General features: G+C 36.0%; 1 protein-coding gene across 1 annotated transcript; it reads right to left on the bottom strand.

Moving 5' to 3' along the window:
• Nucleotides 1-37: 37 nt before the first annotated feature.
• LOC129264600 (amino acid transporter heavy chain SLC3A1-like) lies at nt 38-24,069 on the bottom strand. Its single transcript, XM_054902502.2, has 12 exons — nt 23,744-24,069; nt 18,054-18,317; nt 17,258-17,437; nt 16,895-17,058; nt 11,576-11,701; nt 10,788-10,922; nt 10,074-10,189; nt 8,920-9,133; nt 5,616-5,801; nt 3,815-3,955; nt 3,281-3,397; nt 38-1,330 (listed from the first exon to the last, which is right to left on the bottom strand). The coding sequence occupies exons 1-12, from the start codon at nt 23,880-23,882 to the stop codon at nt 1,046-1,048; spliced, it is 2,067 nt and encodes a 688-aa protein (XP_054758477.1). The 5' UTR covers nt 23,883-24,069; the 3' UTR covers nt 38-1,045.
• Nucleotides 24,070-25,893: the final 1,824 nt, after the last annotated feature.

Genomic DNA, 25,893 nt, shown 5'->3' with positions numbered 1-25,893 from the left:
AGCGAAAAGTGCAAACAAAAGGCAAACAATATGAAAGTGCTTTTTGACAAAAATGACTGAACTTTATTTTTGTAACACCAAGGACGGGGTCATAGAGATATACATGTCTCAAAAAGTATACAGTGATTGGCCGGGGTATATACCGCATCAAAAGGGAAACCTTGATGGAGAGATTACCTAAAAATTGGGAATGTGCATGAGAGGAATATTGTCAAGTATTTATACAGTCGAACTTTTCTGTCATCCAATCATGCCTGTGAATATACGTACTATCGTGGATAATGGTATGATTGAAAGCCAGCTGCGTGGGGGCAGGGGTGATCAGCCTCCAATACTTTTAGAAAAGTTGAAGAGGAGAGGAAAACGGAAAGAAAATGGAAAACGAGACAAAATGCTATCCAAAATAGGGTTCTGGAACTCTCTATCTCTCTCTCACTTTATATCTCCTTTTTATCAACTTTTTAATACCGTCTCCTTGCTTGAGTCGTCCCTGGGTTAACGCAGGGATTGTTTTGAAAGTGTGATGGGGGTTCCAAGTAAAATGACAATTGGGTGGTTATTTTTAAGTTTTTGTACATGTTTATATATATATATACGCGGTTCCATATTATAGAGCATGAAACTATACTCTGTCAGAGTAGTAGTAGGTCCATGCATAGAAAGAGAGCGGCAAATGGATAAAGGCCTTTTACAAAATGAACGATCAATGATTTGCAAGCTACACCAGTTCAGTGAATATCATTAAAATGCTTGTATAGGTCGACAAGATTTTTGTGTGTGCATGAGAATTCGTACATGAATAATAAACGTTATGAGAGAGAGGGGGATCGAGGGGGACATGGATAGTTATGTGGTATAGTTGAAAAGGCGGGAGACATGATTGTGATATAGAGCCAGAGGGAAGATCAAGTATCACATCAGTATCAACATGTTTATACCATGGGTTACAGGAAGACAAATTTGGAACACTTCACTATATCTTTCATAAGATCATAAGACCATAATGATTCTCAATTATAGTTTTTATGCTTTATATCTTCCAGCACTATGCATCAGGTGTGAAGAACTTGTACCACCATCCACTGCCGACGTTTACGATCTCGTCCAGGAGGACCACCACGCCTTCGCCTGGTGTAAGGTGCAGCTTGTTGAGCTCGACCCTCGAACCCTCGCGCCTGTGGTCCGTGGCTATTTTCACCAAGCCTTGGAGAGGCAATGAGACGCCATCCCCAGTGTGGTAATAATCCACTTCGCTATCAGCGTTCCCAAAATTGAGGGCGATAAAGAAACGCTCCTTTTCGGAATCTTTCTCACGGATGTAAGAAATAACCTGCAGTATTAATGGAGAGAACAGTATGGAAGAATTAGGTTAAAGCAGCGCTTCTCAACCGGTGGGCCGCGGCCCACTGGTGGGTCGTGAAGCTCTCCCAGGTGGGCCGTGAGAAGCCCCAGAGGATTGTAAAAAAAAAGGGGGGGGGGGGACTGTATAGGCCTAGTTTAGACCTGTCCGAACCTATGTTCGATCGGTCTACGTGGGTAAAAAAAAACAAGCTAAAGCCCGGGGCTAAAGCACGCTAATGCATCATACATGTTGCAATATGCATGAACGTGCACATTGTAATATGGTTTCGATCTAACTTTGATTTGAACCTCGGGCCTCTTGTGCATGGATGTTGTGTATGTACTTAACCGCCGCCCATTTACCGAACCTTTGCGAATGCAGTTATTTCTCAAAATGTTTGTTTCCAGTGTGGTTGAGATCTTTGTATTCAAATTTCACGAAACACACTTTCATCAAAATGGACCGTATTTTAAAACGAAAGGGTGAGGGAGGAAACAAAATTTACTGTTGAAAAGTCTCAGAAGATAAACTGTAAAATAATACAACCCTGGATAAATTTGAATTCATCATGACTGGCAGAGGGCAGTGATGCAAACCAAAAGCAATATGTGTGTCGAATGTCCTGACGAGTTGTTGAATGAGGCGCTTAAAACCGTCAAAGCTTCAGTGCAGTGACACCTATAAACACAAAACATCCGAAGAGTGCAGGAAAGCCAAAAGAGTTTTCGAGAGGAAAAAGGCTGGATTAAATTCACAGCAGATCATAAAGTTACGCACTAATATGCTCATTATATTCATTGTGTTTGAGTAGGTGGGCCTCGAAAAAAATCTGAGAGTCAAAGTGGTCCCCGAGTAAAAAAAAAAAGTTGAGAAGCGCTGGAAAGAGCTGCGAAATAAATATCAAAGCGAAGAAATTCAGATTATCGTATATACGAACCTATTAGTAAAGATATCTTAGAATTAATTTCAAATTTGAAAATACAGATCCACTTTATTGATAATCCTCGGCCAAAGTGCATTAGAAAAGGAAACAGAATCATCATCATTTTATTTAGCATGGTTACTAGATTTTGCCGGGATGGAGAAGGGCTTAATTTGTGAATTGTGCTTTATTGGTTGTGAATCAATTCTTTATTCCATTTCCATTCAAAACATAATACAAAGTAATATAAAGTAATACAAATCAAACACAATTTTACAGACGAGCATTCTTACTTCGTAAAACAAAAAACAGTATAATATTGAGCATAAATGGAAATGAGGGAGAGGGTCCACTAAAAAGCAAAGCTTGTAAAGTGTGGATCCGTTATGGGTCTAGCATAAACAATGTCACTTTTGTATTATTTATTTTCTTCAATTCTTTTTGTATTTTATTTCTCCTTCAAAGTTTTGTATTAGTTGGAGCATGGACCTAGTCCATGGTTGGAGACAGAACATATTAATTTATACTTTTGTCTACCTCAGGAAAAACGTGTATATAATGGTATGTCTTATCATGGACTTCGTAATAGGTCCATGGTCTTATTATCACTGTCTGAAGCAGGGGCTGACGAAAAGTAAAGCAGGCCTTGCGATCCTACAAAATATGTTGGTTCATCGTGTACGCCCATCCCCCCAATAAAAAATGGTCAAAATTATGAAATCATGGCTAAAATCTACCAGAATTAATGTTAATTTTGACCATTAATTAGTTTTGGTTGGACGGAACCATAATTTATTAACTGACACATAGTGGGTTTTTTTTTAACCAGTCATTTTTAAGAATGTACAGTATATGATTTAACGTTGATCGGCCTAATGACTATGTACCTTCATAAAATTCAATTCATGAAAGATATCAATGGATTTTAAAATAAATTCAATAAATATTTGGCGTATTCCGCAAATGGGGCACCCACAGAAATGAGAAATTATGTCGTTGAAAAGGGAACGCTTTACCTCGTTTGAAGATGCGACGAACTTGATGGTGTTTGTGGTCAAAGCTCGGTAATCACCGCGAAGCGCCACCAATCGACGGAACACCTCCAACACGGAATTTTCGTCACCCATTTGGGCCTATAATTATGATAGAAGAAGTGGGCAGATGTTTTATAATCTTGCCGGTTCTTCCTCTTCATTACTGAATCATCATCAACGTCATTTTTACCATAAACTTAGCCTACTCTTTACGGTACAGCTTTTATTGTTTATAAGATTATTGCAAATATGACTGTACAAATATTTTTAGAACGATAAATTAATAAAAAAGGATTATCTCAACAAATACTATTTGATCCGACCAAAATAACTCGTTTGTAATATGTTTTAATCATGGCCAACACTTGCAATGTTTTACAACATCACGTAGTAAAGTTATTTTCAAAGGTATTAAATCTAGACTATGATTCCTAATATTGTTCCCTGGTTTGGAAATTTCTAACATCATGTCCTTAACTCATTTTTTTCGATTTCATATTCAAATACAATATATACCTTGACATTGACTTGTTGGTAATTAAAATGAACAGGAAGGTAGAGATCATCTTCGGATGCTGATGAAAATCCTGCATTGGTAGTTGCATCCCATTGCATAGGAGATCGTTCATAATCACGAGTCTTCAGTTGCCATACACTCTGGAGAGCAAAATATTTATCAAATGCACCATCAAACTGTACGATCTTTTATTTTCTTAAGATGAATGGATAATTGAAACTCTCACCTATTATTATTGCATTGCTTTACATCATCATAATGAAGCACAACTCAAGAAACAATCTGAAGTGTATTTTTAAAATCTATATAACGATAAATTAAGTCAAGTGAATTCAACGAATTGTTATATCGTTTTATAGGGGTATATATGATATACACAGCAGGGGTATATATGATATAATATTTTTTGTTAATTGTAACATAGTAGGCATAAAAAGCTTGACCCCACTAGTATTCTTTTTCATTGTACAAACCTTTTTAATTTACGATTTGAATTTCAGTGATCAAAGATATACTTTGATTAACTATTTATTGCAGGGAACCCATACTAACAAGCTTTGCTTTCCAGTGGGTTCCTTTTTTCATTTCTGTATATTATATTTTTGTGTTTTGCTATACATTGTAACTTTTGTTAAATTTTGGAATGAAAAAGAATAAATGCAATCAATGCAATCAATCAATATATACATAATGATAAAGTACTGCCCAAGAAATAATCTAAAGTGTATTTTAAAAAAATCCAAACAACAATAAATGAAGATGGAATAAGGTAAATCCTTTGGCTTTCTAAAATAATGTAAACATAAGATGCATTTAGTTTAATCACTGGTATCCCCCATACTCCATTCCCATTTTTCCTAACATTATCATCTTTTTTATCAGTTGGAAAAATCAATGGCAAGTACTCTTTTACCCCACCCCCTTTACCCCTCTACCCTCAGCGTATAGCTGCACACTCTTAAAACAATATATTGGGGATGAACATCGTGCTAAGCAGTGGCGTACCTAGGATTTTTCACAGGGGGGGCAAAATTGGCCGCCCAAAAATTTGACAAGCAAAAAAAAAAAAAAAAAAAAAAAAAAGGGTTCATCAATACAAAATAAAGATTTTCGTACCAGAAAAAATTTGACAAGCAAAAAAAAAAAAAAAAAAAAAAAAAAAAAAAAAAAAAAAAAAAGGTCTTCAAAATCTCGTCAGGGGGGGCAGAGTGCCCCCCCTGCCCCCCCCGTAGGTACGCTAGTGGTGCTAAGTGCTAGTCAGGTATATTAGGGGCTCTGTTTCATGGGGGCAGGGGTGACCCCTGTGATTTTCGAGAGGCGAAAACGGGGAGGGAAAATGAAAGTAAAAAGAAATAGGAGTATATAGAAATATACCTGATTTGTGTAATAATGAAAGTCTTTATACCCCGGTTATTCAAGTTAGAAATACTATGACCATGATGACGTCACCTTTAGATATTGTTGTCCTTCCACCCTACCCCCACCCCCTTCCCTGACACAACTGCTATATCAGTGTATAGTTTTACACTAAACGTTTTATACTAGATTAAGAGTGAACTGGGGTTAAAAAAGTATGTCGATATTGTCGTCATAATTGTTGTGCCAAATCCAACGGGACTACTCAATAGTCAATAGTTTTTAAGAAATTACTGACATTAATTTTGACATCAAAATTACACAATATTGACCCTTTCAGTTCGTCATTATTAGTTCGGGTTAATTGATAGTTTATAAGTGTCATCCAATTTACACTATAGTCGACAAAAAATGATAAATCAAAATTATTTTTCTTTCTCTTACTGGATCATCCAAACCCCGGCGATCTTTGACTTGATCAAACTCAAGGTCGCGGAGGTTCTCCATCCCTATCTCGTCACCATAGTAACAGATGGGCGTGCCCGGTAGGGTCAGGAGTAGGATGTTGACCGCTTTGCTGTACAAAGGTCGGAGACGACTGGCAATGCGACTTGCACCATAATTACCAAGCTGAAATATCAAACAATCAAAGGAGTTCATTGTACAGGAATATTACATCAACAGTATACAAGAATAGGAAATTCGATTTGATTTTACCAAAATAAAAAAAAGATAAAATTACATTGTAATGATCGCCTTGATCGCCCTTCATTTTCCATCAGATTATTCAATGTTCACTCCATTTAAATCTAGTCAGTGGCGGATCCAGGTAGGAGCACATCTGGCCCGTGCTGTCCCCCCACCCTTTTGAGAGACAGCAAATAATTATAAAGGGGAATATGTCGGTCAAACTCCAGTGAGGATCCTTTTTTTTTTTGCTTGTCAAATTTCACCTGGAGCAAAATGACCTCCATTTTTTAGTGAATGCCTTTTAAAAAAAAAACTATTCCTGACATAAATCAACTTTTTTTTTTTTTGGGGGGTGGCTTGTTATTTTTTTTTATATCTGTACAAAAATGCCCCCTCCCCCTTCGAAATCCTGGATCCACTCTTGTCTACAGTATATACATATGAGGGTGAAACACGAGTCTTCATTAATGGTGGCAAATGAAAAAAATGTATATTTACATAGTTATGAATGATCTTGACCAACTTTATACTGAATTCACATTGCATAGACAAAAATGAAAGTCTGAACTGCGTATCTGTTTGATTACCGTTTAAATGAAATATATAAAACTTGCATTATAGGCTTTGTTGTTAAGATATCTACTTGTTACTTTGCAAATGTGAATCTATCAAAACCTCAAATCAATTACAGAAAAACAACTACACTCTCAGAAAGTATTATGTTCGCAGAATTGTTCTGAATACTGACGATAGCATTTACATACAACAATAACTATGCAGAAACAAAAATAATGTACTCGATACGTGAATACAGAAAAAAAAAGTGACCTGATTATCTGTATGTTGCAACGCTTTCTCGGATTACATTATTCAAACGTAACGAAAGATATAAACAAAATGCTGACATAAAATCAATATATACAAGCAAATGGTAAAATGTATTTCTATATACAGTGCGTCCCAAAAAAAACTATACACTTTTGAAATGGCTGCCAAATGAAAAATATAGCACTTTGGGGAAAAACACTTACATGTATGGAAGTCAATTACATCAACTCTCAAATGACACCAAAAAGTTAGAAAACTATTCATGCTTGAGCGAGCACTGCCCACTGAAACAAAGGGTATGAAAATTAGGGTGGGCTGGAATTAGCCTTCCAATTTATGTCAGTTTTTGAGAGGCAAATCCTTTGCAACTTGCAAAGTTAAGGGCGTTGTGATGAATTAATGATCAACCGTGACCAGTTTTGGTTGTTTAAGCAAATTTCATAAATTATTAAATTGAACTTTAATGTATGAGTGAACACAAATTACACTTTTTGGGCAGCATTTTAACTTTATCATTTGGATCTCTTTTGGGGCAGCATTTCAACTTAATCATGTGGATCACAGCAATGTGTTCATGGGTGAGATAGGACTTAAGTGGGAGAAGTAGGTTGAAGGAATAAGGGTCAACAGAACATTCAGCTCCCGCCCCCTTACTCTTCACTGCCCTCCCCTCCTGTTGAGAGATTGATGGCTATTGTCATGTACGCGTGAAGTCCAGAGCAGAATGTTGATTTTAATGATAAATTCTGAATTGGGGCTTCAACTTTTTCCTATCAATCATTTAATCAAAAATTTATCAGTAAACCAACTCATTCAATGTGTTATGTGATCAATCAAACATTCAGGGTTTTTTTCAATAAATTATTTCATTAATCATCATAATCAGTAAATTTCTTGGTAATCATTCAATGAAAAAAACTCAGCCACTGGTCACTTGGCAGTTAAGCTTTGAATAGGCTACAATCCAGGAAGTGAGACAGAGAGAGAGGGGGACTGGGAAATGGAGGTGGACGGTACATATGACTTTAAATTTGTAAAAGGACAAAAAGAAGAGGAATGCCCTTTTAACCAAGCATATCTCGCCCTTTTGCTTGTAACAGGTACCATCACATTACTCTGACTCTCACGAACACACTTTTGAGGTCAACAAGATGAAAATGCTACACTAAAATTACAATTCCTGTTCACTCATGCATTAAATTTTAATTTAGTAACTCATAAAATTTGCCTAAGAAACCAAAGTTATCTCATTCATTAATTTAGCTTAACACCCTTAGCTTTGCAAGTTCCAAAGGACTAACCACTAGAAAAAACTGTAAGGCTAATTCCTGCCCAGCCTAGTCGAGCTTAGTCTCTCAGGAGAGAAGTGGAGGGGGGTAGAGATGGAGGGAGGGGTTGCTAAATGTTCTGCTGACCTTTATCCCATCAACGTACTTCGCCTACCTAAGTCATATTATCCCCTCATCTGACTCTCATGAACACATTGCTGAGATCCACATGATAAAGTCAAAATGCTGCACTAAAAATTGCAATTCATGATCACTCATGCATTAAATTTCAATTTGATAACGCATGTAATTTTCACAAACAACAAACTGATCACAACTGATCATTAATTCACCAAATAGCCCTCAACTTTGCAAGTACCAAACAAAAAGCCTGAAAGAAATTGGGAGGCTAATTCCAGCCCACCCTAATTTTCATACCCTTTGTTTCGTTGGGCAGTGCTCGCTCAAGCATAAATATTTTCCCAAGTTTTTGGTGTCATTTGAAAGTTGACTTTATTGGCTTTCCATATATATAAGTCTCTTCCCCAAAAGTGATATATTTTTTTATTTGGCAGCAATTTCAAAAGTGTATAGTTTTTTTTGGGACGCACTGTAGTGTCAATATAGAACCGCGAATTAGAAGTGATATAATGACAGCTTACAAACTGAAAAGAATACAAAGACATTATAGAAAATTGTTTGAAGTAGTTTGAAGTTTGTTTGAAGTATCCCAGCCAGGGTGTAGTTTCCTTCCACATTGTGCTGCACTCAACCCTGGTGAAGTGAATGGGTTCCTGGCAGGAATTTATTCCTTGAAATGCACTGAGCGCTTGAAGGCTGCTTGAGCTACAGCCGTAGTAATAATATCCAAGTCCTTTGGAAGCGCAGAGACGTTATTCATAATGTGTTATGCGCTATACAAGAACTGACTATTATTATTATTGAAAACAATCTCATTATACCTGAAAGTTCGGCCAGTTGCTGTCGTCCATTTTAGTGAGCCAATCTCTGATCAAGTCTTCAAGTTCACGTCCAGTAATCTCTCCACCTTGACCCATTGGGTCACCCATCTTCAAAAGGTTAAAGTTCATTGGTAGATTTGCTTCCTCTTCATCGGAAGTGCCGTAGTATGACTGGACATAAGATGTATTGCTCTCAGAGTCGGTCAGCATCACTCTGTATATTAACAAATGATATACCTGTTTGTTTCTCTGTGTATTTGTTTCCAGTTATCACTGATAATTCATAAATATCATAATTATATGCAAATTGAAAATTTGATTTAAAAATTCATAACTTTCAAATTCTTTTCTATATATTCTATTCTATCTTAAAATTCAATGTTCACTGCGTTGAAATAAATTAAAATTATAGCATACATTTGAAATTATATCAACCGATTCATATTCCATGCTGTGGAGGCATTCAAGAGCACGTTGATGATGGATTATAGGTCGTTGATGATCATCTTTGATCAAAAGCGGTCATGGGCGTACAGATGGGGGCCTGGGGGCTCTTGCCCCCGCCCCCCCAAAAAAAAAATCACGACCAAGAAAAAAAAATAGAAAAGGAAAAAAAAGAAAAAAAAGGGATAAGGGTGAAATATGATATAATTTTCTGAATATGTCAAAAGCTATCACAACTAGGATTTTTGTAATAAAAATTTCGAAATACGCGATACGCCATATCGAGCCCCTTGAAATTTTTGGCTCATTACGCCACTGAAAGTGGCTAAATCAAAATTCTAGGCGGTCTACCTCAGCGGTGCCTGGGCCAGTGGCGTAAACTATATGAATAAACAACAACTATGAAAAACGCTGCTTAATTTTGAGCGCGTTGTTTAAGCCAATCATTCCAACAACTAGTGTTTAAAGTTTTAAACAAGTTGTTTAAAGTTTTAAATCGGTTGTTTTGAAAAGCATAAACTATTTGAAGAAAAAAATAAAACAAACAATTTGCTTAAAAGTTTAAAGAACCTGTTGTTAAAGTGACGGCTTAAATAACGTCCTATTATTTTTAATTGTGTACCTATATAGGCAAATAATATGAGGGCACCCCCATCCTCAGCTATACTCTCACGCTTGATTCGGTATATTTTCGTTTAGATTTTGTTTACCTGTAAGTTCCTGCGGTGGAAAATTTGTAGAAGACACCATCCCTCCAAGAATGCAGAAGCGAGTGAGACAAACCGTCATACTCGGCAGTGTAGTCATGTCGAAGTGAATCGTATTGCTAAAAGAGAGAGGGGCAACAATGGTGTACGCATGACACAAGATTATTTATATAAAAAACGGGGAAGGGGGTCGAGTCATTTACGCTGCACTCTGAAAATATAAATAGTTAATTAAAAATTCTTTCAATCTCTGTCATAGATTGCTTAGTTTTTAAATCGAATAGGGCAGGTATTCAAGGAAATTCGATGAAAATTATTATGTTAAAAATGCAATACAGCCAGTTAGACAAAATGTAGTGCTTTTGCTTTATATTATTAGTATGGGGGATCCGGCACTCCTTCACAAGTATACCAGTGGAAGACAACATACTTGGCTTACACAATATACCGTATAGACAATGACACTTAAATAATTGTTTAAAATCATAAATAACAAAGTTTAAGTTTTAATACTTAATACAAATAAATTAAGCATAGCTGTTTAAAATGTTAACACTTGTTAGAACTATAAACGATAGTTATAGTAAACAGCGTTCGACATCTAAACAGTATTTTACAGAGGGAGCTATACAAAAAGAACGAATTCTGTACCAAATGAATTGTAATTCATGCAACGACACCATAACTAAATAAACATGATTTTGGACAAAATTTTACCACGTTATCGGAGCCGATGGGAAGGTAAGCTGTATTTTCAGGTTCATCAGAAACGTCTTTGACTTCGTAGAAATACCTGACACCTCGAATATTAAACCCATCTACACCTCTGGTAAACCACGTCTCAAGAGCATTCTAGATTATTATGAAAATGGGATTTAAAGAAATAAAATTACAAATGAATGTAAATAATTATAATAACAAAAACTTCATAGTGCTGCTACTACTAATAATAACAATAACAAAGAATCGCTGACGATCGGATAGCTTCGGACATCATTAACGTCATCTTCCCCATCATCAAAATAATAATCATAATCATCATCAACAGCATCATCATCATCACCATCATCAAATCATCATTATCACCATCATCATCAACAGCATCATCGTCATCAACATTATCATCGTCATCATCATCATCACCATCATCATCATCGTCATCATCGTCATCATCATCGTCATCAACATCATCATTTTCATCAACAGCATCATCAACATCAGCAACATCATCATCGTCATCATCATCGTCAACATCATCATCATAATCATTCATAATCATCATCATCATACAGCATCTAAAACCATTGCAATTTTAAGAATCTACTTAAAAATTTATTAAATTTTATTTAGAAAAAAAATAGACACTATTAAAAAAAAATCATAATTTTAAAATATCTAGAGATGACTGCATGGTGATTCCAGCCTAGATCTAAGTCTAATATAACTTCGCCTCGGACAATTTCAACGAACTCCTATAATGAATATGCGAAGTATAATATACTTACCGTTAAGTGTGTTCTGACGTCAGGCCAGTTAAGATTAAGATCTGGCTGTCGATCGGAATATTGATGAAGAAAGCATATTTCATCCACACCACTGCAATTCCAAGCATTCCCGCTGTATAGACTTATCTACGGAGTAAATTAAACATGACAACAGCCTTACTTAATATCATTTATTTGAAATTAATTAATGCAATTATGAAGTTTCTAATACTTTTCGACTTTTGGATCCGCTGTAAGGAAAATGGGAAATGTGGAAGCTATAATCTGCAAGGGAATATTTTTATAGCATATTAAAAATTCAATAAGTTTAATAATAACTAGCATGCAGTCACCTAGTATGAACTATTTCAGTCCTGCAGTGAATGCTTGTTTAACAACTCTTTTGCCATGAAATGGCAGGATTTTTTCTTAGACATTGAATATCGATAAATAATCTTATTCCTAATCCTTTTTCATGAATTCTGAATGATAATTAATTCTTAGTCCTCCTTATATATCACGTATATCCTTGTATATACAGCATTATTATTAGCTTGATATATTAGCTTGAATAATAATAAGGAAGATGACATTCAGCAATGATGCAAGTGCAATGAAGTGTGAAATGTTATAAGAATCACAAATCCTATATTATCAATCGCGTCAGACATGTCAGATCAGTGCGCGGGATGCGAAATTATTTTTCCCACCGAGTTCTGGACCGACATATGAATATTCATGACTTGCGTCTTCGGATTGAGAGTACGCATGCGCGTGGACTTAGTCTCGACCAGTGCCGATCGTAAGCATTCACGTTGCTCAGAATGAATTAGCATCGTCAAATTACCGGTACCCTTACATAGTTACATAGGCCTTATAGGCTTAGATCTATATATATATATATCAAATTCTTAAACACTTAATAAACTAGCTGCCATTAATGGCAAGACATGTGCTTGGGTAGGGCTAGCTTAGGCTAGCGCATTAACTCTACCTCAAATCTGGACCTGTCTAATGCCTAATACTAATAGGAATAGCCGACTAATGCCATGGTTAACTTCGAACTTGTTAATTCCGAACTTTACGTTTTATTAGGTTTGGACCAATATTAGCTTATTTACCATGGTTTAATATGTCTAGTCCGTATACAGAACCAGTCCTAGATCTAAAAAAAATATCTTAGTTCTAGTCTAGTCTCTAGATCTAGACTCTGATCTACGCGCTATCAGCATGGAACCACTAGTGTACCAAAGGGGGGGGGGGGCAGACTGCCCCCCTGACGAGTCACAACTGATCCAGGGGACGTGCCCCCCCTTGAGAAGCCAAATTAATAATTTGTAATGTCAAAATGCAACGAAAAAAGACGTTTGTCCCCTCTTTTGAACGTGAAGATCTTTTGTTTTTTCTTGTAAAATTTTTTTCAGCTACGAAATCCTTAATTTTGGGTGAAGACGGGGATCAAGATCACTGACGTTAATTTGTGCCTGACGTTAGAATACGTTCCATGCACGCACTGGTGTACCTAGGATTTTCCAAAAGGGGGGCAAATTTTTTAGAGGATATTTCGTCCGCGAAAAAATGTGACAAGCCCCCCCCCCCAAAAAAAAAAAAGGGTCTTCACCCCAAATTATGGATTTCTTAGCTGAAAAAAAAATTGACAAGCAAAAAAAAAAAAAAAGATCTTCACGTTCAAAAAAGGGGACATACGTCTTTTTCATTGCATTTTTACATTACAAATTATTAATTTGGCTTCTCAAAGGGGGCACGTCCCCTGAATCAGTTGTGACTAGTCAGAGGGACAGTCTTTCCCCCCCCCCCCCCCCCCCTTGGTACACTATATAGTGGTTCCATGCTGATACAGCGTAGATCAGAGTCTAGATATAGAGACTAGACTAGAACTAAGATAATTTTTTTTTAGATCTAGGACTGGTTTTGTATACGGACTAGACATATTAAACCATGGCAAATAAGCTAATATTTGTCTAAACCTAATTAAACGTGAAGTTCGGAATTAACCAGTTCGAAGTTAACCATGGCATTAGTCGGCTATTCAGTGTTGTAGTCAAGGCTCAAACCTCCAAGGCCAAGGCTTTAATACCCAAGGCCAAGGCTTCAATACCAAAGGCCAAGGCCAAGGCATGGAAACCCAAGGCCAAGGCATTTCAAACTTACGATATACAGAACAATGAACTAACAATACTTAGGCGGCAGCCATCACACATGGTAAAATGTATGTGAGCGAGGGGACTGAGCGAGAAAAAAAATTAACCTTTGTACATTTAAAACAAAAATAATTTCATGATAGAGACATATTAAAATAATGATAGTTACCTGTGTACACATAATCCATAATTTTTCTATAGGCGATTTACATTGCAATAATTATTATTACCACGGTCATCTGATCCTGGCATTCTCAACGTATGTTTTTCTCCACTCCCTGGGACAGGGGCAACAGAAAATTATAATGGGGGGGGGGGGGTCAACGCCAAAAAGGCACCCATTTATCAAAATGAGTTTTTTTGTGCAAACAGATACATGTATTTTCAAAATGAGATTATGAACTGCGTGTAAGTAATTGTGTGTTTTATAAAAATTAAGTTGAGCAAAGGCTTTCTAAAGTGATTTTTAATTATAAGATAGATATTTTGCTTTAGGTTTTACTTCTCAGCGAGAAAGCATAGCGAGCAAGCGGTTTTGAAAAAAAAATCAATTCTGATGTTGTAAAACTTGATTTATGGTCAATTATGGGGCTAATCATTGTTGAAATTTCCTTGCGCGATGTTGCCAGCGCGAATCATCAGCTCAAACTTCTTGACATGTCGTGTAATAAGACATGGAAATTATTTTATTCTGAGCTGGTTTTGTAATCATGAAAAAGATGTGTATCTAACTAAAAAATAACTTTGCGCTCGCTAATTCTTTTTATATACTGACCAGTAAAGAAAGCAGTTAATTACTGCATTTTAAATAAGATACATAACTCACCAATAAAAAATAATGCGAGCGCAAAGCGCGAGGTCAAAAATTTGTGATATTCCAACCTGAAAACTGGACATTCTATATAAGCATTTTTTTGTGAACGAGAAGAGAACGAGTACAATAATTGATGCGAGTGCAGGAAGCGAGCCAAATATTTGTGATATTTCAACCATAAAGCAACATTCTATACATTTTTGCAACCATTAGCAGTACTGTACTAAACAATAATTGATGCAAGCACGATTCAAAATCTGTGATTTTCGAACCTAAAATGTATTATGTTTTATTATTAAAGAAGGTATTTCTTTTTTAAAAAGGGCATATTTCATTTGGAAAAAAAATCCTACAGGGATTTTTTTTTTTTGGGGGGGGGGGGGGGCAAGAGAGCACAAAGCGCAAGCTAAAATTTTCAAATGCTTAAACTGAAAATGAGTCATTTTTAGGACTCTTGTCAGTTTTCATATTTTTTCTCTCCTTACAACCACTTTTATCAAACAGTTAATTAATCATTAATTATTAATACTTATTGATAATATTGATAATTATTAAATTATTTTTTGTTAATTATTATTTCTTGAAACCATATTGACACAAAAACAAATACGTTGCTTATTTCCTTGAAACTGTAGAGAAATGAGATTCAATGTTGAACGATATATGATTAAAAAGAAGTAAACATTTTTTCCCCTTTGTTTTGTCAATCTGACCCAAAACAAATATAAAATTTAGAAGAGAGATAGAGAGAAGAAGAAGTCCCACCACCAAGAATAAACTTAGACAAGGGGGGGGGGGAAGGGAAATGAAAAGATGGAGTAAATGTGATATTATTTTTTAAACAATCTATTGCAAAATTAGCTTTTCTTATAGAAAGAGGGGGACAAATTTTGTTCACTCGCTCGCTTCAATCGCTTTCTTCTTTTTTTTGACAGAAATTTTGCTCTATATATGCCATGCTTGGCCCCTCAAAGTTTCTGGCTCATCATGCCATTGACATAACCCATTTGGATATGACAAAATTGGAGACTGTGTTCAAGTTTACCAAATCTTTTCAGAATATCATTAAGACTTAAAACATTCTTGTTGGCCAAAGAAAATAATACAAGGAAAATCCTAATGGAATAGAAATCAACCTTGTTATCGTTCTTTAGAGTTAGCTATGTTTAAAGTATGAAAATTGTTGTCAAAATTGCAGTCAGATGTAAACATTATTCTTGTCATCAAAGCACTATTATCTTGATCATGACCATTATTATTTACTGTCATTATCATCATATGATTACAACACATTACCAATACATAATGCTATTTTTCATAACTGATGTATTCTTTGTTTGAATTTCTTGATAATGGTGACAATTACAATTGATGACACTGCTAGTACACTTACTACTGCTGCTGCTACTGTTACTGGTGATTGGTAGTATTGACCATTATAATGTTATTAAATATATATAAAAAAAACAATTGAAACATTTATAATTACTTATTTAAAACAAATGAAAGTACAAAATACAAAATGCCTTGAAAATGCCTTAAAATTTTAAGGCTCAAAATCCTCAAGGCCAAGGCTTTGAAAAAGTAGCTAGGCATTAAGGCGCCTTAAGGCCAAGGCCGAGCATCAAGGCACTACAACACTGATTAGTTCTAGGCATTAATTAGACAGGTCAAGATTTGAGGTAAAGTTAATGCGCTAGCCTAAGCTAGGAGCTAGCCCTACCCTAGCACATGTCTTGCCATTAATGGCAGCTAGTTTATTAAGTGTTTAAGAATTTGATATATATATATATATATATATAGATCTAAGCCTATAAGACCTATGTAACTATGTAAGGGTACCGGTAATTTGACGATGCTAATTCATTCTGAGCAACGTGGAATGCTTACGATCGGCACTGGTCGAGACTAAGTCCACGCGCATGCGTACTCTCAATCCGAAGACGCAAGTCATAAATATTCATATGTTGGTCCAGAACTCGGTGGGAAAAATAATATCGCGCCCGGGATCAGTGGTGTTGTAACTTGGCGCCACCTTTCACAATCTTACCATGAGATGGCGATATTCAATCTCGTTGCCAGAACAGTTTGATCACACACAGAACAGGGGTCCATAACATAATTATGAGAGATATATTCTGATTATCTCTTTTAGCCCCCGGGTTTAGCCCCTAAGTCATAAAGAAGTGTAGCGACAACCCATGATTTGAACAATATTAAGGCAACTATTACCCAATATGACCACCTGTTCATCCTCGATGTTATAAGGCAGAAATTTGAACGCTATTTCGCATCTTTTTGTATTTTGTGACATTGCCGTTATTACTGCCGTATTGGACTGATGAAAAAAAAAATTAAGCTTACCCAGTTACTAGGAAGATCGCCCTGTCGGCCATCGGCCCATGTGTAGTAATTCTGGAAATCTGTATCCACTTCGGAATCTCCAGAAACAACTTTCTCGCTCTTCTTGAAGAAGTCATGTTCGACGCTCGAATGGTTCGGAATAAAATCCAAGATTAGCTTGATATCTGTTAAAGCAGGCAAATAAAATGATTCAACAATTCTATTGTAGTTGTCTATAAACATTATATCAAAGTATTGAGAAATCATAAATAATCACTATTAAAAACACGTCACTTTATAACTAAAAACATCCGTAAGATATATCGGTAGAGCACTTCGAGACGCAAGAAAATTTCTCATCATTGTTAAGATTTAGAAATATACCATTATCATGCAGTTCTTGGACCAGGTTCTCGAACACGTCGATGCTTCCGAGTTGCTCATCGACCATGGTGAAATCCACGATATCCTCTCCATTGTCCCAGCCTCCTGATTTATAGATGGAAGAAAGCAAGACCGCATTCACCCCAATCTCTTTCAAGTAGCCAACGTTGTCAATGATTCCTGCAGGTTATAAAGAAAATGAATTATTATTTTGTAAATGAATTAGAAACATTAATGAAAAATGCCCTTTTGTACTTTTAGAAACGGTAAGGTGTTGTGATTATATGCATATTATAGCTCTTTTTTTTTTCAAAATAATTGTCTCAAAATTAATTTCTTGTATTTTTTTGCATTTTATACGATAATTGGTAAACGATTATTTATACCTTAATTTTCATAATAGAGCATGCTGGAAAATAATTTTGCACCAAAAACCATGTTCCAAGTTCCAGGGAGAACTTCATGAATGCTGAATTCGTGAACCTACAAGAGAAACCTTGTTGATTGGCTGCATGGCCCTGGGAAGCGGGGTGCTGAAACACCCCCAAGATTTACCTCGGGGTGCTGCGCACCATAAGCAGCTGCAGCACCTCCTGGAAATCTAGTAGGATATATGTATTTATTAGTATTTTTTTAGGGTAAGGGCTTGTCAAAATTAAACCAACAACCCCTGTTAACAAAAAAAAATCGTTCCCAGGGCCCTGCTGTTACCTTGGCAAAGTTATCATAGTTAAGTCTGTTTTAAAATGGTCCACAGGTTGAACAGAAGTAGAAAGCAGATGATATTTAAACAAACCTTGCAAATCCCCAATGCCATCCCCTCCGATGTCACCTTCGACGGGGTCCTCGGCAGCCGCCGAGTCGGCGAACGATCTCGGGAAGATTTGGTAGACGACAGCGGATTGCCACCAGGGCAGACATCTAGGTGTGGTGATGATCAGGTAGATGGCCATACCGAGCATGGCGCACCACCCAGCTAGGATGATTAGGAGACAGATCCAACGAGCAGCCCGCCATCCAGGGGTCTGCGAAAACTTCAGTAGCTCCTCCTTGCCCATGCCTATATCATAATATTGATGAAAAAATATACAATATCAAAGTAGATGAATAAAACATGAATGATTTTTGTTGAATCAAGATGATATACTTTTGCCACTCTCCACCTAGGTTTACCACTGCATTATCCAATGCAGGAATTGGTAGGCCTATACAGCGTGATGCAAACGTCCAAAATGTTATTGTAGGCAGAGCAATTTGAAAGACCTGACTTATTATATTTAGAATGCTCCCCAGGGAGTGGAGATTGTGCATGATTATATTGTGTGCGAGCAAGACCGAATATAATGACCGAGGTTATCAGCAAAACATTGTTAAAGCTTTTATCATAGACAACGTCCCGTCATTACAAAGTATGTTATCAATGCAGTAACAGTTTGATCAGTTGAGCAAAAATTAAGCGAAGGATATACATAATGTCAAAGAGCAGGTAAATTGTATTGGTGTGCCCTACTAGTGTAAATATGTATTACAAAATATAAATTTCACACTCAGTGACGGTACGAGCATTTTTTTAATGTGGGAGCAAGTATAAATGCTGGCAAAAGAAAATGTCGAATGTTGGAGGCAGGCAAAGTCGTTTTCTCTACAATTGTTTTTTTTTCTTTTCATTTTTCAAAATTTCTTAGGAAAACGGTTCCAACTGAAGGGGAAAATACCCCCTTGACACTCCTGGTGCCGTCACTGCTCATAATTATAATTCATATTAACAAGAAAATTACAAAATTTCATTTCAGATTTCTAGTTTTTGTATATTCTGTTATTTTTGTTAGACTTTTATTGGGCAAGCTGTAATTGCCCGTTAGCTGATAGGTTGATTTGATTTGATTTGAATTTATTCTCATATTTCACAAAATCCACACAATGAAATGAAACTTTTTTTTAATTATAATAATACAGCATGCAGTGTGACAAATAAATTCTGGGGGCCGTTTCATAAAGAGTTACAACTGTTGTAACTTTGCCATTATGGCAACTACCATGAAAACGGGGCTCAGCAGGCAATCAAAATCAAGGTTGCCATGGTAGTTGTCATAATGGCAAAGTTACAACAGTTGTAACTCTTTATGAAACGGGCCCCAGTATAGCAAAGAGTGAAAGTAAATTATAATAATGACAATAGTGTGAAATTTTAAGGTGACATGTATAGTATACTGTTTTTGAAATCTTCAATGGAACATAGAGAGTTGTCGAAATACATCAATCACTTGTTTGAGGATCATACCACTCGATTAATAAATCAGGGGGTTTTATTCCTGTCTCTCACATCATTTCGTTTTTTTTATGTGAAGACCGAAATAAAATTGCGTTATTTTTGGATAAATTTCACATGATTTGGTAGCCTACAATACAGAAGTTATAATTTTGTTTATTACTTTATAATTAAATGAATGTCAAATACTAGTAATCACTATTTCATGACATACTGTTTAATATATTTGGTTTCACGAACGTTCAAATTTATGACACTTTGATGATAGTGTCGATTTTTTCTCTCTATAACAGTGGGAATCTTCAAAATCAACCAACTTATCCATATAGGCCTAGGTTCATATAGTGCATGGCCTTTGAGGCTTTTCTAGCGATGCTTGCATTAGCTTCCGAAAATGAATTTCATCCAATTTAGGTGAACTATGGGGTTGATTGAAAAAACTCCATTTACAGTATTACTATATGAAATATTTCCTTTATAAACAATCTCTTTCTCAATATCATTCTTATTCTCAGCCCATCTTCGTCTAAACGGCATAAATCTCATGCCAACCTTCATGACGTCATTTATTGATGACTGACGTCACATTGTATTTCCTTGTGGAACCATCAAGCAATATTAATATTAACCCCCTTTTTCCCAATGGGGCTAAGTATAATGAACCTTCGTAGACTAATGCAGCTGCTGCGGAATCGGGGGGGGGGGGTTTAAGCCCCTCCCCCAAGAAAAAAAAAACCTTTCAAATTCGTTCTGCGACTCCTGCATACGACAAAAGGATACATAATTAGCATCAACTCAGAAAATTAATGTTTGAAAATCTCATCGGCAATTCAACATGCAATTTAATATGAAATTGGCTGAATTATTGATATTGGAGGAAACGCCAAAGCTCTTTAATCAGGAGACCGAATTCGGTAGTAATTAAATGCGCATTTTGCCTGAAATAATGAGACTATCCTCATTCCTTTTTCCCCCAGAGAGGACCTAATGATCTGCCATCAGGTTGCTTAGGAACAAGAATTAATGATTCGTATCAGTCAGGTAACAACCACCATGCAGAAAACCGTGTACAAAAACGTAAAAATGACCATATGATTGTGATTTTTGCATGGTCAGCCCCCCCCCCCCCCCACTTTGAAAACCGTTCCGCGGCCCCTGCACCATAAGAAACCTTTGAAATGTAACACGATTATTTCGAAAAATGAGACACCCTTAGCTGAGGCTGAGCGATGAACAAAGTACAGGCAGCTTTAGATAAAAATATTTTCGACACAACTTCTGAGACACGGATATCCCCAAAATATCCCCTTTAAATTAGAAATTAAATATAAATGTGAGAAGGTCCCAGGGAGACATTGGCAAACAACTATATGATCCAGACATCTCTTAGGATGTTCTTCTTTTTTTACTCGTTTGCACCCATCATCCACCCCATTTCCCTTCCTTTTTCTGTTCATTACTTGAAAAAAAAAAACCATAGAGACAGTCGCCCCTTGCCCCCCCCCAACCATAGCACCGACCATGTGGCTACTGATATTTTAAAGCTAGTCAGACAGGAGACATGTATGTGTCTATTTTAACTCTATTGTAAAGATAATTTTTGATATTTTCAGATTTCCATATTATATTTAGTTTTTTTTAAACACACTCTCCTTATGACAAAAAACATGTTTTTATATTTCTTTATAATATTCCATTTTATATTCCAATGAATTTCAACGTTTGAATGGCCCTTTAATGCATCAGTGTACAGCGTTTCATGCTGCCACAAATATAATTTAACCCAAGACCGATCTATAGGGTTAAGCCCCGGGGGATAAATTTTGCTGTGTATAAGATTTTGGCGTACATTCCCGCGCCAGAAATCGATGGAGACGAGGGGTTTATTTCCTGAAAGAAGCCTCCATTTGCAATTCAAGACGCCATTTGAGGTCGTGGGTAATTATGTGCTGTATTGGGTGCTACATGACGGAATCCTCTATTTTCTAAAATGGATGTCATATGCATATAACTATATTTTTTACATTTTCGGGCTTCAGGAAGCACACATCTTTAATATTGTCTAATATATTTGTTGATACTACAAAAAATTAGCACGAAAGAACAAGAATAGACGAATAAGCGATTATTTGAAAAGAAATTTAAAATGATAATTCTCAATTTGGGTTCAGTCCTCATGCATGCATTAAAGGAACTTGCATGTGGTATAAAAAGGGATAAGGCTCAATATAAAAAAAAAATCGGCAAGTTTATTTAGTTTTTCTACTTATCATACCCTATTATGTTTATTTATTTTTTATAGAAAATGTTTTTTTATAGATTTTTTTCTCTTAAGTATATATGATCAACGTTATGAGAAGACTAAAATAATCTGAGGCGTGTTTGAGACTTTGACCGATATTATATTTGTCTTCATTCTTCTTGTAAGACCGGTTAGTACCAGTTCTTTCAATCCCACACCCCGTACACCGTCACACCAAAAAGCCCCTCTTAACCGATTAAGGATTTTCCATTTAAAATAACGAAATAGTTTTTAATCGGTCCCCGAGTCGGTTTGATGATTGTGACTGAGGCACCATGGTAAAGTTAATTATTGACAAAGGTTGATCTGAAATGTGTCATAATATTCCAACGTTTAGATCAACACAATCGACTCAAGACATTCAAAAAGTTTTCTTTTTCAATATCATGTTGTATTCATCATTGAAATCCAAGACGAAGCGAGATTTTTTTAAATTTCAACAGTATTTTTGCCTGAAACAATGTTAATGAGACATTTTAGTGACAATAAGATTAAATGTGTGTGAGGGAGCGTAGTGACCAAATAAGAAAATCGGTATATACCCCAGTTAAATTTAGTATTCTGAACCCACATAAAATGTACGTGATGAATTAAAGTGCGATACTGCAACAAAATTTGATGTTTTCACAACTGGAACTTAAAACATTAAATCCACAACACTGTTTTTATTCCATCCTCATGTTCTTTCTTTCTTTCTATCTTTCTTTTTCGTTTTTCTTTCTTTGATTCCTTCATTCATTCTTTCTTATTTGTTTATTTATTTATTACTATCTTTTGCTAATCAATCAATGGGGGGGGGGGGGTGGTCATTGTGCCTACCAGACTACAGGGCTTTCATTAATCTTTCAACTTTTGTTTTAATAAATGAAACAAACACGCGATATATAGTTAGTGCAGATCACCTTGGGTTGATACAATAGTGGTTAACCTCAGAAAATGGCCTTTAACGTCTATAAAAATTATCATTAGGGCAAATACATGAAATCTGTTTATTTAATGCAGCTACTCCTTCATACAAAACTGTACCGATAGTAGTATCACCTTTTATCATCGTGAAAGGTCTCTTCAGATGATTAAAGCAAATATCATACGCCCCGTGTAAATGTGAACTTTACACCCAACGAAATAAAGATCCCACAAATCCAAGAGCTAATACATAATGCTGTTTTTCGATGTAAAACTGCAATATTTTGTCCAGCGGATGTTGCAGTTTACTTTGCGAAGCACATACCTTCATCATGGTTGAAAACATTTTTCAAAGATTAAAATCTAAATTACGTCTTATTGAAAAATCTATTTTCTTCATGTTCTTGCTTGGAAGTTTTGTCACAGAGTTCATGCATATCACGACAATATCCCCCGTCATCTTTGAAAATATCAAGAAGATTTATTTTTCAATCGTATCATAAATTATGGATATAAGCTTGGTATGACTCCCCAAAAGTCCGGAGAATAGACATAAATCGGAATAAAGAAATTGAAATACTGCACTCTCCAAAATAACTATCACTAAACAGAAAATGAGATGTTCGGAAAGGGGAGTGGGAATTAGAAAGCGAGGGGAAAATGTGAAATATGAAACAAGTGCTTCTCAACACTTTTTAACAGCACATGTATCTCTCATAAAAAATAAAATGGTATTTTAGAAATCATGGCTTATGGATGTAAGCCAGTCATGACTCCCCTAAAGTTACGAGAATATAGACATAACTATGTATAAAGTAATTAAACTACTCTTCCAAATTAATAGAGAAAGAGAGAGGGGGAGGGGATGTGAAAGAAAGACAATTGTGAAATGAAACAAGTGCCTCTATATAAGTATATCTCACAAAACGATGAAAAGGTTCATGGAATACTCTTAAATTACAGGAAGATTGATAGCTGAAGTAGAATAATAGCTAATTTAGAGACATACCTGCGTAAGGTCTTGAGCTGAGCTGAGGCCTACTTGGAGTCCCTCGTTCAACCTCATTCACCTCAGAAACCCCTTCCCCTGCTTCCATCTTCTTAGAAGTCTCCTTCATTTCCAAAGTATCAAAGCCGTTGTTCTCCATCTCGACAATGAGAACGTTGTCGACTTCAAGGAAAAATCAAAAGAAAACTCTTCGTCGTCGTTCGATCAGGCTATATCTTTGTGGTTTGATGCGCTGCTGTCTCCGATCTAATTGTGACGTCAAGACTAGTTCGATCAAGCGAAGATGCGAGGCAATATTGATTCCCTCGCCTTATCAGAACGTGGTTGTTTTTTTTTGAAGGCCCGTATTAGAATGAGATTGGGGCGCGGATATGAGGGGGGGGGGGGGCTGGGGTGTTGTAATCATTCGTGAAAGAGGTCAAATGATTGGGCTAAATCCGTCATGAATAGCAAGTGATTAAAGAAGAGGCAACAAAACAAACATGGAAATGAAAAGAAAAAATACATGGAACTAAAAAATAAATAAAAAATTCAAGAAGGGACAAAAATGAGAAAGAATGAAGTTGAATGAGCCTAAGCCAATGAGAATTAGCTAGTAAAAAGGGAAAGCAAAAATAAAAAAGGAAAAGGAAATATGCATTATAAGATCAGGCGGAAATATAATTCAAAAGAAAATGACAAAAGTGAAAAAAGTGGAGTTGAATGGGCTTAAAGTCTATATGAGAATTAGTTAGTAAAAAAATGAAAGGGAAATATGCATTATAAGATCAGGTGGAAATATAAGTTAAAAGAAAAGGACAAAAATGAGAAAGAATGAAGTTTGAGAGTCATTAAGTTCGCCGATGTTAAATAATACGGTCTCTTTCAATGCTGTATTGCCTGCCCCAACCATAACCAAAATAAGAATGTGGCTATTTTCTCGCTCTTAAAAGATAAGAATTTTTTTTAATGGGATCTAGCCTGGTGAGCTATAGGGATTTTGCAATTGCAACAGGGACAGATTCTGCGATGTGGGAAATCTATTTTTAAAAAAATCAAGTCAAATCACAGTGGACAGCTGAGAGGTTTTTGTCGAAAGTTGATGGCTAGCTATCAGTATTACTGCTAGTGGTACACATTTTGACTCATGACTTGTTTATCGTATTGTGTCTACTATAAATCCTATTTTATTGTCGATAAAGGTGTGCTCCAATGATCAGTCCACGGCCCCTTCTTATTTGAACCATGTCAATATTAATAAGTGCCATTGTTTATCGTATTTACGTCTGTAGATGACATGTATAGTATGTGACATTAATATTTTGCCCAAAAAAAATAATTACGAGCTAGCATTCAGCAAATCTCACCCCAAAACATATTGAACCAATAGAAATACATTTAAAACGTATATGTCTACATCAATTATTAGTACCTATATTCATTGTTATTTTATTTAAACTGACAATCTCCATTCATAATCAGCAAAGCATGACAGTGTTTTACATTTGCCTAATTATACTAGAGTTTGATATGGAATGAATATCAAAGCCTAAAGAAATGTAATGTAATGCATAATGCACATCTCTTGCCTCTTTCAAAACAGATAAAAGAAGAAATGCATAACTAATGCCGATAATGCAAGTATATCTTCACCCTTTATCTCTCTCTCCCTCTCTATAGCCCCCCCCCCCCCTATAATCACCCCTCGCTCTTATTACCTTTCATTATCCACTTCTCATTCAAAAAAAAAAAAAAAAAGATGAAGAATGCAAAATCAACAACAAACAAGATGAATGCCTCTGGCCGTCTCACCTGCATCACGCGATTCAATATAGCAGCAGTGCTGATTTTGAAAACTACTATAACTCGCACAAGATGTTCAGTGATACTTGGTTACTCTTATTTCTACGTTTTATGAACTAGACCCATACACTTATAGAGATATGATGGTAATTCAACAAATACCCCCAACGTGGCCAAAGTTCATTGACCTTACATGACCTTTGACCTTGATCATGTGACCTGAAACTCGTACAGGATGTTCAGTGATACTTGATTACTCTTATGTCCAAGTTTCAAGAGAAAGATCCATCAACTTTCCAAGTTAAGATGGTAATTCAACAGATACCCCCATTAAGCCAAAGTTCATTGACCTTTGACCTTGGTCATGT

The sequence above is a fragment of the Lytechinus pictus genome, chromosome 7, assembly GCF_037042905.1.
Source record: "Lytechinus pictus isolate F3 Inbred chromosome 7, Lp3.0, whole genome shotgun sequence".
Lineage (NCBI taxonomy): Eukaryota > Metazoa > Echinodermata > Echinoidea > Temnopleuroida > Toxopneustidae > Lytechinus > Lytechinus pictus.
Note: the sequence above shows the minus strand (reverse complement) of the source record. Positions and strands in the feature narration are given on the sequence as shown.

Coding starts and splice junctions, on each gene's coding strand:
- LOC129264600 (XM_054902502.2), bottom strand. CDS start 23,882: ATGGAGAACAACGGCTTTGATACTTTGGAAATGAAGGAGACTTCTAAG. Junction 17,059..17,257: donor CCAAGAACTGCATGATAATG/GTATATTTCTAA, acceptor CTGCTTTAACAG/ATATCAAGCTAATCTTGGAT. Junction 3,956..5,615: donor GCCGGGGTTTGGATGATCCA/GTAAGAGAAAGA, acceptor TTTGCTCTCCAG/AGTGTATGGCAACTGAAGAC.